Below are 18,143 nucleotides of genomic sequence, written 5' to 3'. Positions count from 1 at the left end.
TATAAAAATAGGAGTTAACCAGGCAGAGAAGAGATGGGGCATTCTAGGCCAAGGAATTGTGGGCATGTGGCTTGTAGTTTTACAAGTAATTGTAATTTGGAAAAGAATGAATATTTCTGCACACCAGTGGGGTAGGGGTAGGAAGATTGTGTGAAAAGGAACCAGAGAAATTTGGGACCAGGTGGTAAAGGTCTTGCTAGTCAGGAGACTTCTCTCTCAGTCAGAAGCCAGCTATAAAGGTTTGGGAGTGATGTGGTAAAGAACATTTCTTTTTATAGTTAAAGAAAAAATTCAAACTGTGGAAAACAATAATTGGACAAAAGTAACTGGTGGCTGTGCAGAGTATAATTTGGAAGGTAGGATGATATCGCTAAAAAAAACCTCAAGGACTTTTCAGTGAGGAGAAAGGCATCCCTCAGAGCTGATCACGTGCACAGGCTTTCCCCAGTCTCACCATGCTGTCACCTCCCACTGCCATGTGAGCAGCACCCTGCTGACTTTCACCCCATCCTCAGCCTGCTGGTTCTTTCCATTAGCAAGCCATAGAACAATAGGAAGAGCGCCCCCCACGTTTCCTTGGTAACACAGTGTTTACTCCTTTTGTACATTGTAGAACAAGAGCTAGAAGGGACTGTAACACCTCTTCTGCTTCTTAACAAATCCAGAATCCACCTACAGACTGTAGTTAAAGAGTTGGGAGGGCCTGGACCATGCCATATTCACCTGCCATTGTTAACTACTCTAGGGAACTGAGGCGTAGACAAAAAAGCTGGCTTGTGCTAACAAATTTAGAAGCTTTCTGTCATATCTGTTTACTTCTGTGATCCTCAATTGAAAGTGCCTTATTCTTGAAAGGAGCAAGTAGAATATTTTGTGTTTATCACATATGTCAGATTCTCTTTCTCTCCCCCCCTTTTTTTTGGGGGGGGGAGTGTACTGGGACTGAACCCAGGGGTGTTGTACCACTGAGCCACATCCTCAGCTTTTTTATTTTTTATTTTGAGACAGGGCCTTGCTAAGTTGCTGAGGCTAGGCTTGAACTTGGAATCCTCCCACCTCAGCCTCCCACATTGCTAGGATTATAGGCATGTACCACTTCACCCAGCATCAGGTTCTCTTTTTGACATTAAAATTTAGTGACAAATCTGAGGGCTTAAAGTTGGGGTGGGTGGAATTATACAGGGAAGCACCACTGTGCAGTTAGAGTACATTTATAGGTAACTTGAAATGGATATTGGATCTGTGCAGCCTCCTTTTTTTTTTCCAATTTATTTTTTAGTTGTAGGTGGACACAATATCTTTATTTCATTTTTATGTGGTGCTGAGGTTTGAACCCAATGCCTCACTGAGCCACAACCCCAGCCCTTTTTTTTTTTTTTTTTTTAATATTTATTTTTTAGTTATCGGCGTACACAACATCTTTGTTTGTATGTGGTGCTGAGGATTGAACCCGGGCCGCACGCATGTCAGGTGAGCGAGCTACTGCTTGAGCCACATCCCCAGCCCCTCCCCAGCCCTTTTTTATTGTTGGTTTTAAAATTTTTTTAATTTTATTTTTTTGGTGGTACTGGGGATTGAACCCAGGGCCTTGTGCATGCAAGGTAAGCACTCTACCAACTGAGCTACAACCCCAGCCCAGTCTCCTGTCTTTCTAAAAACAATATGTAGAATACATCTTTCACAGTACTCCTCCCCATAAAATCATAAACTGATTTTATTTTATTTTATATACATACATACTTGTAGATGGATACAATACCTTTTTTTTTTTTTAATTTAGTAGTAGTTGTTTTAATATGTTGCTAGAGATCAAACCTAGTGCCTCACGTGTGCTAGGCAAACACTCAACCACTGAGCCACAACCCCAGCCTATAAACTGTGATTTTATTTGTGCACAGGCAAATGAAACTAAGCTTTTCCATTGCCCGGGCTATCTGATAGTCTGAAGAAGATATGTAGGGTTGACATTTTAGAATAACTGAGAACTCAGCTACTTTGCCTTTTTGTTGATTTTGAGAACTCGGTTATTTTATAATCATTTCTTTCATTGAATAACAGGCTTCGGTCTAGAAAGATAGAAAAACTGAGGGCATAAGTAATTTTATTCTAACCTCCACACCATAAACTTTAGAGACCAGATGAAGGACTTTTGAATGGACTTATCAATAATTCTCTGAGGATCATCATTGGTGTTTCCTTTGAATCCTTGAAGCTCTTATAGAATTGGCAATATAAATAGTTCTTAGCTAGGTGTGGTGGTGCACACCTATAATCCCATACTTGGGAGACTGAGGCAGGAGGATTACAAATTTGAGGCCAGTTTGATCAACTTAGCAAGACCCTGTCTCAAACTTAAAACAAAAAACAAAAATTTTTTTTAAGGGCTGGAGATATAATTCAGTGGCAGAACACCTCTGGGTTCAATCCTCAGTAGTAGGAAAAAAACAAACAAACCAACCACGAAACGAAAAACATTTCTTCCACTTGTCTTTTTCCTTTGGTTTCATTGACTGGGCAATGACTGAGGAGCCCAGATAGGTAGGTGTTTTAGTAAGGGCCTTGCTTTCTCATTCTTAGAAGAGACTACCTTCTCAGGTCATTTTTCTGCCAAGGGTTTCTGATAATTCATTCCTTCAGAGAGGCTAGTTCCCCTGAGTCTGTCTTGGTATCTTTTTTTTTTATATATATATAAAATTTAAAAAAAATTTTTATAGTTGTAGATGGACAGAATGCCTTTTTTTGGTTTACTTATTTTTATTTATTTATTTATTTTTGGAAGAGAGAGAGAAAGAAGAGAGTTTTTTAATATTTATTTTTCAGTTTTCGGTGGACACAACATCTTTATTTTATTTTTATGTGGTGCTAAGGATTGAACCCAGCGCCCCACGCATGCCAGGCAAATGGGTTACCGCTTGAGCCACATCCCCAGCCCTTTTTGGTTTATTTTTATGTGGTGCTAAGGATCAAACCCAGTACCCCAAACATGCCAGGCAAGCCCCTGGACACTGATCTACAACTCTGTCTTGGTATCTTGTAGTACTTATCTCGGGAAATCTGTCTTTTCAGAAAATGGATCCAAGCGGGGTCAAGGTGCTGGAAACAGCTGAAGACATCCAGGAGAGGCGACAGCAGGTCCTGGACCGATACCATCGCTTCAAGGAGCTCTCAACCCTGCGACGTCAGAAGCTAGAAGATTCGTATCGATTTCAATTTTTCCAAAGAGATGCTGAGGAGCTGGAGAAGTGGATTCAGGAGAAACTTCAGATTGCTTCTGATGAGAATTATAAAGATCCAACCAACTTGCAGGTGTGTTTGATCTTCCTGAGATTCCTACCAAAATTCAAGAGCCCAAAGGTTCTTTTCCAAAAATTGGATAAAGTTATTGGGTAGCAAGAAGAATGTAGATTAGACATAAGGAAGGACTGACTTGCTATTCTTGAAAAGCCCCTTGTATTTTAGTAAGGGTAAATGTGGGGTTTTGCAGATATTAATTTTTCTTTTCTGGATGCTTTAGAACTAATGGTTCTCAAACACTGCCTTAAAACACATTGGTATCCCTAAAACTTTTTTTCAGAAAAGGTCTGAATTCTTAGGACTGTGTGTGTTTGAGAAAGGCATGCTAACAATGCTATTGCTGGCAAAGATTTATAGTTACGAGTCCTTTAAGATTCTTTAGTACTTATCCAAAGCAAAGTGTGAATTTTGTAATATTGAAATTTACCTCAATAAATTTGTTAAAGGGAAACTTCTCATTTGTGTGTGTGTGTGTGTGTGTGTGTGTGTGTGTGTGTGTGTATGTGCACGCGCTAGGGATGGAACCCAGGGCTTCAAGTATGCTGGGCAAGCATTCTGCCACTTCAGTCTTCTCATTGATTTTTGGCAAGAAACTTTATATTTATTTATTTATTTTAGTTAAGGTGAACACAATACTTTATTTTATTTTTATGTAGTGCTGAGGATCGAACCCAGCGCCTCACGTATGCTAGGCAAGCACTGTACCACTGAGCCACAATCCCAGCCCCAAGAAACTTCTTTTAAAAATTGTTTTGGAGCCAGGCATAGTAGTGCATGCCTGTAATTCCAGTGGCTTGAGAGGCTGAGGCAGGAAAATCACAAGTTCAGAGCCGGCCTCAGCGAAAGTAAGGCACTAAGCAACTCAGTGAGACCCTGTCTCTAAACACAAAATAGGGCTGGGGGTGTGGCTCAGTGGTCAAGTGCCCCTGAGTTCAATTCCTGGCATACTTCCCCACCTTTCTCCATCCCCCCACCCCCCAGCAAAAATTTTTTTTTTTTTTAATATTTATTTTTTAGTTTTGGGTGGGCACAGTATGTTTATTTTATATTTATGTGGTGCTGAGGATCGAACCCAGTGCCTCATGCTTGCTAGGCGAGCATTCTACCACTGAGCCACAACCCCAGCCCTGTGGGTTCTTTTACTATATCAAAGTAGTATAAAAAGAAAGAATGATGAGCACTAGTTGAGAAAGCAGTCAGTCCCCTTCCCAGTTCAAATCTTGATGAATCAGAGGTACTGAGAAATGGAATGTAGACAGAATCAGTATGGCTTCTAAAGCAAGCAAAACAAGGTGTCATGTTGTGAGTGTGACTCTTTTATTCAAGGGTAAACACTTAAAGCTAAGAAGACTTTCAATATGGTTCTATATTTCTAGAAGGGATTGGATGTCCACAGAAAGACTTATTTCCTGATAAACAGTAGAATTAGGATATTTTGTAGCTTTCTGTCTGTAAAGTTGGAGGACCTTGTGAGTAAGCTTCAGAAGGGCAGTGGAGATGCAGTTGGAGTATTTCAGTAGGTGAGCCTTAGAGAGTGAGTAAGGTATTAGAGTACCTTTCTAACTAGAGGAATGGGTCAGAAAGGGAGGGAGGGAGGGTGAGTGCAGTGTGGTGACACCTGTTTCACTTCACATCCTCCACCAGGGAAAGCTTCAGAAACATCAAGCCTTTGAAGCTGAAGTGCAGGCCAACTCTGGAGCCATTGTCAAGCTGGATGAAACTGGAAACCTGATGATCTCAGAAGGGCATTTTGCCTCTGAAACCATCCGGGTGAGTATGAGTGGTGCCTGTACTGATGGCCTTGCCTGGGACGAGGAGGAATTGCATTCATGCTTAAGTGTCAGTTTGGGTTCCTAAAGTGATAGCCCTTTCCAGCCTTTTAGAGAATCTGTGTAGGCTCCTGAAGGAGTTGCCCAAATCCTGCCTTTGTATTAAGATTCAGCACAGATATAAACCAGTGCTGTATATTCAGTTAGAAATAAGATTCTTTTGGTAGAACAAACTAGAATGTTATTATGTTTTAAAGAAAATTGTATCATTTAGCTCTAACATTTACAGATGGTAATTGGATGGGAGAGTGTATTAGTGAAGTTGGTAAATTTAGGAATTAGGATGCAAAAATAAATAGGAACAATCACAGCCACTCTGTGGAAAGTTCTATTTTTCCAAGCTTGCTCTCTGAATTGTGGTGGCTTGCCCTTGAAGGGGTTCATCAAGGTTAGGCAGCAAGCCAGTAAAGGTCCAACTTTATGGAGTGACTTGTGGCACCTGTTGTCTCTGATGTGATATGACGAACTTTGAGGCAGATATCTTCAAACTCTGGTCTAGTTTGTTTTGGACTCAGGACAATAATTGCTTTTTATCTGTTTCACATTTCTAATGCCAGAGTATTAAGGGGACACAAACCTGTTATGATGAGTCTGAACTTCTAAGTGAGTGCTCTTCCCTATATCAGAGGATATACCTTCTATCTAGTTATGTGTTTTGTTTGGTTCTTTGTGTCCAAAGCTATAGTTGTGTTGAGGGCTCAGCCTTTCCCATGCCTTGACCTGTCAAGTAATCCTGAAGATTTAGAAGAAAGCTATTTTCTTTATCCCCAGCTAGAAATGTTTCATCTCCTATTCTTCCCCAATGTAGTTTCAGAGGTTTCATTTCCTTAGGATCCATGCTAGTGGTTTTCAACAATAAAGACTTGTTGTCTCATGTATACTGTGCTCTGCAGTCTCATTGAAAACTTGCAATTAGCTTTAAGCTTGTGATTAACAATTATTAACTTACTGCTAGTAATTATTGTAAATAGGAAACAAAAGTGGGTTCCAAATGTCATATGACCAACTATCAAATTATGTTGAACCCATTTGGGCTATGTAATATATCTGTGCAATGAAATACAAGTATTTATCTGCCCTTTTCGCCTGTATTTTTTTATGTATTCTTAAAGTAAATAAAATTAGCCTGCTTATTATTTCCTTGATGAAGTTGTTTTTCTGTAGTAAACAGGGTTGCTCTGTCACAGAAGGGTGATAGGAGAAATAGACCAAGTGTTTAGCTTTAGAAATGAATCTGCGGGGGAGGACCAGGACCCAAATTTGACATCATTCATGTCCATTAGTATCATGTGCCCTGTTTGTCCTTGTTAAAGCAACATTAAAAGTACTGTTAAATACTATTTGTTGAGTAGCTATTAGTGTACAGACACTTTGCTAATCTCTAATCTTCATAATAAATTTGCAAAGTGGCCATTTCCTTCATATCATGGAACAGTAGAAACTGAAACTCAGAGAATATTATTGCTATGTCCTTACCTTAATGTTTCTGCCATCTGCATCTCTAAAAGCTCCAACTGATGGCTCATACCTCTGTTGAGAAATTCACCTGAGTCAGATCCGGACTTTCTTCTCCGCCCTGCCCACACTCAGTTTTTCTGAAGTGCACCTGCCTCCCTGCCCACTCATGCTCTCAAACAATAGGAAGCCTGTGAGGCTGGACACTGTCTAACCTTCAGGATTTATGAGATCAGACAAACCAGGCATGGGGAAATTGTAGTACCAGGACAGGCCTTGCCTGAGTCTTAAATATGTGAAAATGAAATTTGTGAGACTGACAGTGGACTTGATGGGGGAGGTTTTCTCTAGTCTCTGCCTCATTCTCAACTTGAGCAGGGAGAGCCGTGGTGCTCACAGTTCCCAAGGCAATCCTGCCTTGGCAGCTTATTTGTCCTAACTCTGCAGCTTGGCTTGACAGGCAGCAGTTAGCGCTGAGGAAGGTGGGTGGTATGGAGGTTGTGTCTGTGTCCTGCATAACCTGTCTGTCACTGGTTTAGACTTTCACACCGTACCGGACTGCGTGGCGCCCCATAGTCACTGCCACCCACATCGGGTCCCATATCCGAGTAGGTGGAATACTGATTGCTGTTGGTTGCTGTGAATTGCCTTTCACTTCCTTCTCAGCGGTGGTACAGTTTTCACCCACAGGTGGAAGTGAATTGTGTGAGCATTCATTTTTCCCACTGTTGTCTACTTACTGGGGAAATATCCATTCTTGTTTCTGAGAGACTCTGCCCATGCTGTCCGCTGGCTTTCAGGACTTTTTTTTTTTTCTTTGCATTGAGTAGCATCTCAATGATGGATGGATTCCAGACTCCAGACTCTGGTTCTTTTCCTGTTTGACCCTTTCTGTTTGGTTGACCTCTGCCTATCAGTGTCACATGGAAATTCCCAGTATCTTGGGTATGCATCAAGGGCCACAGAGGTTGGATTGGAATGCTGGAATGCAGCCCCAAGCTTGAATGATTAGCAATTTCCCCAACTTCTTAAATCACTGCTGGGCCTGTACTGTGAGCACCCAAAGATACTGGGAAGTAAATGTGTTTGGGTGAAGTTTGAATTACGACTGACTTGAGATATGGTGTTCCACAACTATTTTTTTATACATCTCCAAACCCTTTTCTGCCAAGAATCCTTTTGATAACTGATGACTATCAGGACCCCATCCTCCCTACTTCTATCCTAAGATTTCCTGTTGTGCCTCATAATCTTCACTTTTTTTTTCCACTGGAGATGGAACCCATGGGAGCTCTACCACTGAGCCATGTTCCCAGCCCCTATCTATATATTTATTTATTTATTGGTACTGGGGATTTAACCCAGGGGCGCTTTACCACTGAGCTTTATCTCCGGCCCTTTTTATTTTTTTATTTTGAGACAGGGTCTCATTAAGTCAGTGAAGGCCTCACTGAGTTGCTGAGGCTGGTCTCAAACTGGTGATTCTTCTGTCTTAGCCTCCCAAGTCACTGGGATGATAGGTGTGTTCCATTGTACTTTTTATCTTTTTTTTTTTTTTTTTTAAACATTCTTTTTTTTTTTTTTTAGTTATAGGCAGACACAATACCTTTATTTTATTTATTCATTTTTATGTGGTGCTGAGGATTGAACCCAGTGTCTCACATGTGCTAGGCAAGCACTCTATCACTGAGCCACAACCCCTGCCCTTACTTTTTATCTTGAGGTGGGGTTTTATAAGTTGTTGGGGGTTTTGCTAAATTGCCTGGGCTGGCTTCCAACTTTTGATTCTCTTGCCTCAGCCTCTCAAGTCACTGGGATTACAGAGTATGTCACCATGTCTGGCAATCTTTTCATTTATGATGTCTGTAGGACCTCTTTCTTTTTTTCCCCCATATCTTCATTAATTCAGAATACAACCTTCAGTAATTTCTGCTCAGTTTCCATATTAATGTCTCATTTCCTTGCCCAATAGTCATTTGGCCTAGGAATCCCACTTTAATAATTATTAATACAATTAATTATACAATTATTAATATCTAATCTAATTTAATAATTTTAATGACACAACTGGAATGAACTTATCTATGAAAGGTCCTTTTCTAACTGTAAGATCAATCAAACCACTATGAAGTGTGTACTTTTGCCTGCTTCAGTTATAAATTTATGATTTCTACTTAGTTTAGGGATTATTATTATTATTATTATTATTATTATTATTATACTGCTATTGAACTCAGGGGCACTCGACCACTGAGCCACATCCCCAACCCTGTTTTGTATTTTATTTAGAGACAGGGTCTCACTGAGTTGCTTAGTGCCTCACTGTTGCTGAGGCTGGGTTTGAACTCGCAATCCTCCTGCCTCAGCCTCCTGAGCTGGTGGGATTAAAGACATGCATCACTGTGCCCAGCAGGGATTATCTTTTTTTTTTTTTAAATATTTATTTTTTAGTTGTAGTTGGTCATAATATCTTTATTTTATTTATTTTTATGTGGTTCTGAGGATCAAACCCAGGGCCTCGCACGTGCTAGGCGAATGCTCTACCGCTGAGCCATAATTCCAGCCCTGACAACAGGGATTTACCTTTTTAAAAGATTTTTGTTCAGAGCCTCATGGAGTTGGGTATAACTTGTGAGAACTCTTTGGAAGAGCCCGCTCTCTCAGAGCCAGTTGTAATCCAATTAAAAATCTGGTTTTTAGGGGCTGGGGATGTGGCTCAAGCGGTAGCACACTTGCCTGGCATGTGTGTGGCCCGGGTTCGATCCTCAGCACCACCTACAAACAAAGATGTTGTGTCCACCGAAAACTAAAAAATAAATATTAAAAAATTCTCTCTCTCTCTCTCAAAAAAATTTTAAAAAACCAAAATCTGGTTTTTAATGTCCAGAGCCGTTTGCTGGAGCTGCACAGGCAGTGGGAATTGCTTCTGGAAAAGATGCGGGAGAAAGGAATCAAACTGCTACAGGCCCAGAAGTTGGTGCAGTATTTGCGGGAGTGTGAGGACGTGATGGACTGGATCAATGACAAGGTACATTTTGGGAGGGAAGGTTTGAAGGTGGGAGTGAGACTACTATGTCTCCACTGATCTCTAGGTACCTATTGAGTAACTCTGAAACCTGGGGTCTTTGGGACAGAGTTCTGTGAGAGGACCAAAATTAGAAACTGCACAGAAAACTGTCCACTCCAACTAACATGGCTCATCTCTAATGTGTCTGGTTTGTGATAAGTTTCTGGGAACCTTTGTTCCCAACTGTGGGCTGTGATTCTGGCTCTGTTATGGTCTTTGAATAGGAAGCAATTGTGACTTCTGAGGAGCTGGGCCAGGACCTGGAGCATGTGGAGGTTCTACAGAAGAAATTTGAAGAATTTCAAACAGATCTGGCTGCTCATGAAGAAAGAGTTAATGAAGTGAACCAATTTGCTGCCAAACTCATCCAGGTAACTAGCAGAGTGCTATGTGCTTCTCACAGCAGCAAGGTGTTAATCTTTAAATATATTCAGAAGAAAATTTTGTTGACCCCTAATTTTTAAGTGAGTGAGTTTTTATAAGCATATCCAGATATGTTCAGATATAAGTCAGGCCCTATACTGATTACTCCTAAATGAGAGCAAGCTTTTTAATTTGTGGCCTATGGCAGGAAGGGCAGAGTTCATTTGATCTGTCTCCTCCACCCACTTTGGGGTGGGGCTGGGTGAAACTTTTATTGGGCTGATGAAGTCTGGTCTCTGGGTTTCTCAGACAAGGGTGTGGTGGCAAATGCTTGCTTGGTATTGGCAGATGTCCACCAGAGTCAATTGCTCCTCCCTTTCTTTTAACTTTTATTTTGTTCATTTATTATTTATATTTTTGGTCCTAGGGATTGAATTTAGGGGCACTTGACAATTGAGCTACATCTCCAGTCATTTTTATTTTTGAAACAGGGTCTCACTAAGTTGCGCAGGCTGGCCTCCAACTTGAAGTCATCTTGCAGCCTCCCAAGTCACTGAGATTACAGGCATGGGCCATCCCTTACATTTTTTTAAACAAATAAGAATATTTTAAATTATATACATTCTTTTAGTTATATACATCCCTTCCTTTTTGTGGATACTTCCCTGGGCTCTCTTGGGAGTCTGTGGGAATCTTTTAGTAAATGTGAATGAGCTCTACACTGGTAGCTATGGAGCCCATAAGAGGGTGAGACATTGTTTCCCTGGATTCTGCTGTACAGTTCCATCAGCTTCTTTTTCATTTCCCCGGCCTGTACAGAATCCAACTGCTCCAAAGTCATTAAATAGGAGAAAGTACAGAGTGTTTGCTTTAGGGAAATTTTATTTGAGGAGCAAAGATTTTAAATTTAGAGATGTGCTTCAGGGCTGGTACTTGCCCCTTTTTCTGGTCGGTGATCAAGAGAATGAATAGATGGCATTCTTCAGAAATACCTTCCGAGATTACAGGTACCTTCCAAGGGACAGTATCCCTCCCCAAATCCTGAGCCATCCCAAGGTTGTGCTGGAGAACAGTCAGATCAACCCCATGATCTCACAAGGGGCTCCCCACACCCTGAAATATTGATTCACCTTATGTGAAATATTGGTTGATTGATTGGTACTGAGGATTGAACCCAGGGGCACTTTTCCGATGAGCCACATTCCCAGTCCTTTTGAGACAGGGTCCTGTTAAGTTGCTCAGACTGGCCTCAAACGTGATGTCCTCTTACTTCAGCCTCTTGAGTCATTGGGATTACCGGTGTTTGCCACCATGCCTGGCACGTGTTATCTTTTTTGTGTGTGTGGAGATGGGGATTGAACCCAAGGCCTTGTGCATGCAGGGCAAGCAGTCTACCAACTGAGCTATATCCCAGCTCACCTGGCACATGTTATCTTTAATTAAAATAAAAGAAAATATGGGCTGGGGTTGTGGCTCAGTGGTAGAGCACTTGCCTAGCATGTGTGAGGCACTGGGTTCTGTTCTCAAGACTACATATAAATAAATAAATAAAAATAAAGATCCATTAACAACTAAAAAAATATATAGGAGGCTGAAACATGAGGATTGCAAGTTTGAGGCCAGTTTCAGCAACTTAGATACTGTCTAAAAATAATAATAATAATAATAATAATAATAATAATAATAATAATAATAATAATAAATTTGATTGCTGGGGAAGGAAACTTTTAAACTAATGCCTGTAGTCTGACACCAGGAACAAACCTGTGAGCCCTGAACAGAACATGTGTGGGCAACAGTGCTTAACAACCTAGAAACATTTGATATAACCAGATTTTTGAGGACTTGGGGTAGTTGTGTGCATTGATGGAGCTGCACAGAGTTGGAGCCAAAATTTGCACCAACCTCTTTGTAGATTAAGCAGTTGCTTCTAGGGAGGTGTAAGAGGTAACTGACAATTTCTTGAGCCAAACCGCAGCTCTCTTTATTTCCAACAGAAGACCAGTGTTTCTTCTGTAAAGATTTTCTTTATTATGAAGATTTGCCCATATACATAGATGGAGGAGCCAATCCCAGGGTAATTAGTTGGAGGAGCCAGAGATGTCAGGTAAATCCAGCCTCTTCCCTGTTTAGGAACAGCATCCTGAGGAGGAACTGATCAAAACCAAGCAGGATGAAGTGAATGCAGCCTGGCAGAGGCTGAAGGGACTGGCTCTTCAGAGACAGGGGAAGCTGTTTGGGGCTGCTGAGGTTCAGCGCTTTAACAGGTACCAGCCCAGAGTGGGCTTTGGACCTTGGGCATCACCTGGGAAGGGCTTAGGAAAATCCAAGGCATGTACTGATAAGTTGCAAGAGCTGACCAGTCCTGACCTGTGTGGCAGTCCTACCTGTGTGGCAGTCCTAGTTCTAGAGAGTCGTCATAACTGTGGGATAACTCGTGCCTTTATTCCATAGGGATGTGGATGAGACAATCAGTTGGATTAAGGAAAAGGAGCAGTTAATGGCCTCTGATGATTTTGGACGAGACCTGGCAAGTGTTCAGGCTCTGCTTCGGAAGCATGAGGGTCTGGAGAGAGATCTTGCTGCTCTAGAGGACAAGGTTGGTTTTGAAAACAGCTGATTCTATAAATGTTACAAGGGTCGGGAGAGTGTTTCTAATAGTGTGTGTTTCTAGGTCAAGGCCCTGTGTGCTGAGGCTGATCGCCTGCAGCAGTCCCACCCACTGAGCGCCACCCAGATCCAAGTGAAGCGAGAGGAGCTTATTACAAACTGGGAACAGATCCGCACCCTGGCAGCAGAGAGACATGCACGGCTCAATGATTCATACAGGTGAAAATAGTCTGCCAATGCTTAACAGCCAAGATCATTCAACTCTGTTATACAGAGGAGGGGAGGGCAGAGTGAAGGGTGGGTTCTGTGTATGAAAGTTTTATAGATCCTGCCAGGTAACACCTACTAAGAAAATGCACATCATTTTTCTCACTTATATTTGTTTGGAGACTAGCAACTGATAAAGTGTAGGATATATTTAGTGTTTATGACTTCATGAATTCTTCCATCCTCTCTCACTTCATTGTGGCTGATAGAAATGGAAATATCCCCTTAGCCATCTGAGTATCATGTGAAATATCCTGTTATAAAAATTGAGTAAATCAAGTATTGGAAAAGAATAAAAGATACTTCTTACTCATCTGGGGGCGTCCCTGGGAATAAGACAGTTAAAATGTGGGACATTGACCAGTCTGGGCAACATACTTATCTCAAAGACAAATAAGCAAAATGTGAGACAAGATTGAGGCATTATAGTGATAGAAGCTGTTTCAAAGGATTGATTCAGTCTCCTCTTGTTTTCCTTTCAGAATAGATTGAGAGGATATTCTATTTCCCAGGATTAGAGTTTGTATGGTTAGGATGTGGGAATGTAGAATTCAGAGCATTAGGGAGGCCATCTTCCACTCTAGGGCCTCCATTAGAGGGATTTAATGACATATCTTTGGCATCCCTAAGGCTTCAGCGCTTCCTTGCTGACTTTCGTGACCTCACCAGCTGGGTGACTGAGATGAAAGCTCTCATCAATGCAGATGAGCTTGCCAATGATGTGGCCGGAGCTGAGGCCCTGCTGGATAGGCATCAAGAGCACAAGGTAATAGCAGGATCTTCCAGAAGTGAAGACATTAACAGATAACATGTCAGTACATCACCGAGAAGCCTATGAGTTGATATTATTGGGACATATTCACTGGTGGCTTTTGTTGTAAGCCTTGTTGGTTTTAGCTCTGGAGACCTGCTCTACCTGCTTTAGTGCAGGGTAAACTATGACCCATAAAAGCAAAAAGGCGAGCTTTGGCATGGAAGAGGTGCCACTATTTTGCATATCCATCTGTGCCATCTTTTTTTTTTTTTTTTTTTTTTTTTTTTAATTAATTAATTTATTTATTTATTTTTAGTTCTCGGCAGACACAACATCTTTGTTGGTATGTGGTGCTGAGGATCGAACCCGGGCTGCACGCATGCCAGGCGAGCGCGCTACCGCTTGAGCCACATCCCCAGCCCCCATCTGTGCCATCTTAAAAAATGAATTTCGTAGTTGATTTGAATAAATCTAAATTTCTTATTCTGGTGTTTTCCCAAAAGTATGTTTCATGGAAAACTACTTACATATTTTTTTTTCCTAAATTTTTTTTTCAGTTGTATATGGATACGTATCTTTATTTATGTGGTGCTGAGGATTGAATACAGTGAGGATTGAATACAGGATTGAATACACATGCTAGGCAAGTGCTCTACCATTGAGCTACAATCTGACCCTTTTATACAAGATCTTAATATGCTTTACCTCAAAAAGGGGAGTAGGTTTTCTAAGTAATAATGAATATAGGTACTTGGAAAAAATCTTATAAAAAGTATGCAGGACATTTGCAAAGAAAGCTATAAAACTGTGCTGAAAGACATTAAAAGAAAAATGAGTAGGTTTTGTGTATGTGTGTAAGAGAGACAAATGCTGGGGATGGAACCTAAGGCCTTGAGCATACCAGGGAAGTGCATTACCACTGAGCTATGTCTCTCCTAGCCCCCCCCCCTTTTTTTTTTTAATTTGCATCAGAAATTTTATTCCTGATGTGGAACAGATCCTTCCTTCCCCAAAATGTTATGCCGCCCTGGTGAGACCTAGAAAACTCTCCCACTATCTCCAGGGAAGGAGTGAGAAAGAAAAGGTGCTGGGGACAGGGAAGGCTTTGCAGTTCCCCAGCCCATTTATCTTTCCCTTCTCAACAGAGGAGAGCTACTCCTTGCTATTTCTCTCATCCACTAAATCCCTTCAAGAAAAAAAAATCTATCACTATTTTTTTAATATATATATATTTTAGTTATAGATGGACACAATGCCTGTATTTTATTTTTATGTGGTGCTGAGGATCAAACCTGGTGCATCATGCATGCTAGGCGAGCACTCTACCACTGAGCCACAACTCTAGCCCCAAATCCATCATTATTAAAAAAAAAGGGCTGGGGATGTGGCTCAAGCAGTAGCGCGCTCGCCTGGCATGTGTGCGGCCCGGGTTCGATCCTCAGCGCCGCATACAAACAAAGATGTTGTGTCCGCCGATAACTAAAAAATAAATATTAAAAAGATTCTCTCTCTCTCTCTCCTCTCTCACTCTCTCTTTAAAAAAAAAAAAAAAAAAAAAAAAACAACAAACCTCAAGTATTGGGGGGACATGAGGTTATGGAGTAACCAATAGGAAAGGGAGGGGGAAAGGAGCAGTGGGTATCACTGCTTCGCAGGGCTTCATCCTTGCTGCATCCAGTAACAACTGTACGTCCAGCTTGTTTGCTGGCAACTGCACATAATGGACCACTGATCTCTGGATGAAGCAATTTTTCACTGATAATGTGAGGATATCTCCCAGGGTTTGTAACATTGATGTCAGTTTAATGTTGAGATACTGATCCACAGAATGGAGGATTCCATGGATGCTCAGATCGTTCTTGAGCTCCACAATCACATCCTTGACTACAAAGGACTTAAAAAAAGGAGTAAAAGAGCATGGTGCTGGTGCCACACACTGCCCACTGTATCAGGAAGGAAAGGGCTGAGTGCCATGGGCCGGAAGCCCTACAGGTCTGCCTGTGGAGTTGGGTGGATTCACACAGGCGCAAGGAAAATACTGTGAAAGCTGCAGCACTGACTGGGAGAGCGGGTGAGATAGAGCCCAGAGGACCATGAAGCCAGGAAAAGGCTGTATTTTATTTTGAATTAGGGTCTTACTTAATTGCTCAGACTGGCTAGAACTTTCAGTTTTCCTGCCTCGGCCACCTGAGTAGCAAGGATTATAGGTATGCACCATCACATCCAGCTGTACATAAGGAGGGTGGGTACTTAACTCCTGTCCCATACTGGGGATAGAACCCAGGGCCTCTCACATGCTAGGCAACTGCTGTACTACTAAACTATATCCCAGGCCCCTAAGGAAGAACTGACTAGGTAGAATTACTTACCCAGGGCATGGATAGAATGATCCTCTTATAAATTCTTCACAGGACATGGGCACTTAATGAAATTACAGTCAAAAGTCCCCAACAAGTGGGGCTGGAGTTGTAGCTTAGCGGTAGAATGTTTGCCTCATGTGTGTGAGGCACTGGGTTCAATTCCCAGCACCACATATAAATACACAAATAAAATAAAGGTCCATCAACAACTAAAAATTATTAAAAAAAAAATGTTCAATAGGGGAGTGTGTGTGTGTATGTGGAATAAATAAGTTATGAAAATAAATAAGCTATGTGGGGGAAAAAAGTTCAAAAATAGGTGAGATAATTATTTTTTTTTGTTTTTGTACTGAGGATTGAACACAGAGGCACTCCTCCACCAAGCTACATCCTCAGCCCTTTTTATTTTAAGTCTCACTAAATTGCTGAGGTTTGAACTTGTGATACTCCTGCCTCAGCCTCCCCAGTCCCTGGGATTACAGGAGTGTGCCATCAGATGGTTCAGCAATTGAGATAATTTTGAAGAACATGGTAGGGGTGGGAAGGGATTCACCCTATGAGGTACTAGAAAATCATAGTAAACAAATCCACTTGGCACAGGGAAGATACAGAGTCCAGTGGAAACCTGATGCATGACAGAGGGGCCTTGCAGAGCCAGTGGAAAGGACTTCTCGGTCAATGGTGCTTTTATGTTTGGTGATCCAGACTGATATTATATGTGCTAGTCTGATTTGGAATGATTGTTTGAAATGCAGTAACTTATTTTTCTTTTGCAAGTTGCTGGGAATAAAATGCCCTTTTCTCTACAGGGTGAAATAGATGCTCATGAAGACAGCTTTAAGTCTGCAGAGGAGTCAGGTCAGGCCCTGCTAGCTGCTGGTCACTACGCCTCAGACGAAGTACGGGAGAAGGTAAGAGAGGGGCAAGGGCTAAGAAGCTCATGAAGAGGAAGCCAGGCTCCCAAGGCCTCAATGTCCAGATGTGACATTCACCATCATGAATAAGAACACGGCCCATGCTTCTGCCTGCAAAGTAGCAGTTTTTCCCTTCAGAGATTTAAAAAAGTGTATGTACATGTACAGTATGCTGATTGGTCCCAAGGACAGTTTCTCTTTGGGACCTATTTGATGTGTTTCCTACTTATAAGGGACTTTGAGAGAGCCAGTCCTGTTTCTGTAGTTAGAGCAAAGAGGAAACAGGTGTTTATAATATGAATCTAGAGCATTCATGAACTGAACAGATTTTAGGAAGCATAGAATGAGTACTAGAACCCCCAGACAGTCTATGGCTGACCAGAAAGCATGAAAGCTGACCTTGCTTCCTGTCCCCACAGCTGACCATCCTCTCAGATGAGAGAGCCACCCTGCTGGAGCTGTGGGAGCTTCGCAGACAGCAGTATGAGCAGTGCATGGACCTGCAGCTCTTCTACCGTGACACTGAACAGGTGGACAACTGGATGAGCAAGCAGGAGGTAATTGGAGCAGAAGCCTTGTAAGCCGGGGAGGAATGAGGGCTATGCTGACCAATTCTCTTGTGGTTTGCTTAGTTTGTTTGAGGAACTCAGTGGCATTTCAGCTCTGATTCAAGCAGAGCTGGCAGGGGCCTGAGTAGGCTTCTGTTGGCTCTGCCAACATCTCTCCCTGCTGAGATAGAAGGGCACTTGGAAAAGGCCCTCATTTTTTTAAGATTACTGGGATAAAAAACTTTCTTCTGAAAAGGAGAGGGTTTGTTTTGTTTTTGCTTTTCTTTCTTTCATTTATTTTTTAGTTGTAGTTGTTAATACCCTTATTTTATTTATTTATTTTTATGTGGTGTTGAAGATCGAACCCAGGGCCTCACACGTGCTGGGCAGGTGCTCTACCACTGAGCCACGACCCTACCACCTTGTTTTTGCTTTTCTCTTTTTCCTTTGTGGTGCTGGGGATTGAACCCAGGACCTTGTGCGTGCAAGGCAAGCATTCTACCAACTGAGCTATATCCCCAGCCCGTTTTTTGCTTTTCTTTTGTTACCCTTTTATTTGGTCTCACTAAGTTACCTAGGAACTTGCTAAGTTGCTAAGACTGCCTTTGAACTTGTGATCCTCCTGCTTCAGCCTCCCGAGTTGCTGGAATTAGTTCCAGCATGTGCCACTGCACGTAATTGG

General features: G+C 41.8%; 1 protein-coding gene across 8 annotated transcripts in view; it reads left to right on the top strand.

The window, feature by feature from the left end:
* Positions 1 to 18,143, top strand: part of Sptan1 (spectrin alpha, non-erythrocytic 1) — a 70,932-nt gene that overhangs the window by 10,053 nt on the left and 42,736 nt on the right. For all 8 annotated transcript variants that reach the window (XM_076845348.2, XM_076845346.2, XM_076845347.2 and 5 more), the window contains exons 2-11: positions 3,067 to 3,306; positions 4,939 to 5,064; positions 9,466 to 9,606; positions 9,870 to 10,016; positions 12,142 to 12,275; positions 12,463 to 12,607; positions 12,683 to 12,837; positions 13,516 to 13,651; positions 16,809 to 16,910; positions 17,333 to 17,470. In XM_076845348.2, coding sequence (XP_076701463.1) covers positions 3,070 to 3,306; positions 4,939 to 5,064; positions 9,466 to 9,606; positions 9,870 to 10,016; positions 12,142 to 12,275; positions 12,463 to 12,607; positions 12,683 to 12,837; positions 13,516 to 13,651; positions 16,809 to 16,910; positions 17,333 to 17,470 — 1,461 coding nt within the window. In that variant the 5' untranslated portion in view covers positions 3,067 to 3,069. The remainder of the gene's footprint in view (positions 1 to 3,066; positions 3,307 to 4,938; positions 5,065 to 9,465; positions 9,607 to 9,869; positions 10,017 to 12,141; positions 12,276 to 12,462; positions 12,608 to 12,682; positions 12,838 to 13,515; positions 13,652 to 16,808; positions 16,911 to 17,332; positions 17,471 to 18,143) is intronic.

The sequence above is a fragment of the Callospermophilus lateralis genome, chromosome 2 (assembly GCF_048772815.1).
Source record: "Callospermophilus lateralis isolate mCalLat2 chromosome 2, mCalLat2.hap1, whole genome shotgun sequence".
Taxonomy (NCBI): domain Eukaryota; kingdom Metazoa; phylum Chordata; class Mammalia; order Rodentia; family Sciuridae; genus Callospermophilus; species Callospermophilus lateralis.
This window is presented reverse-complemented; position numbering and strand designations above follow the sequence as displayed.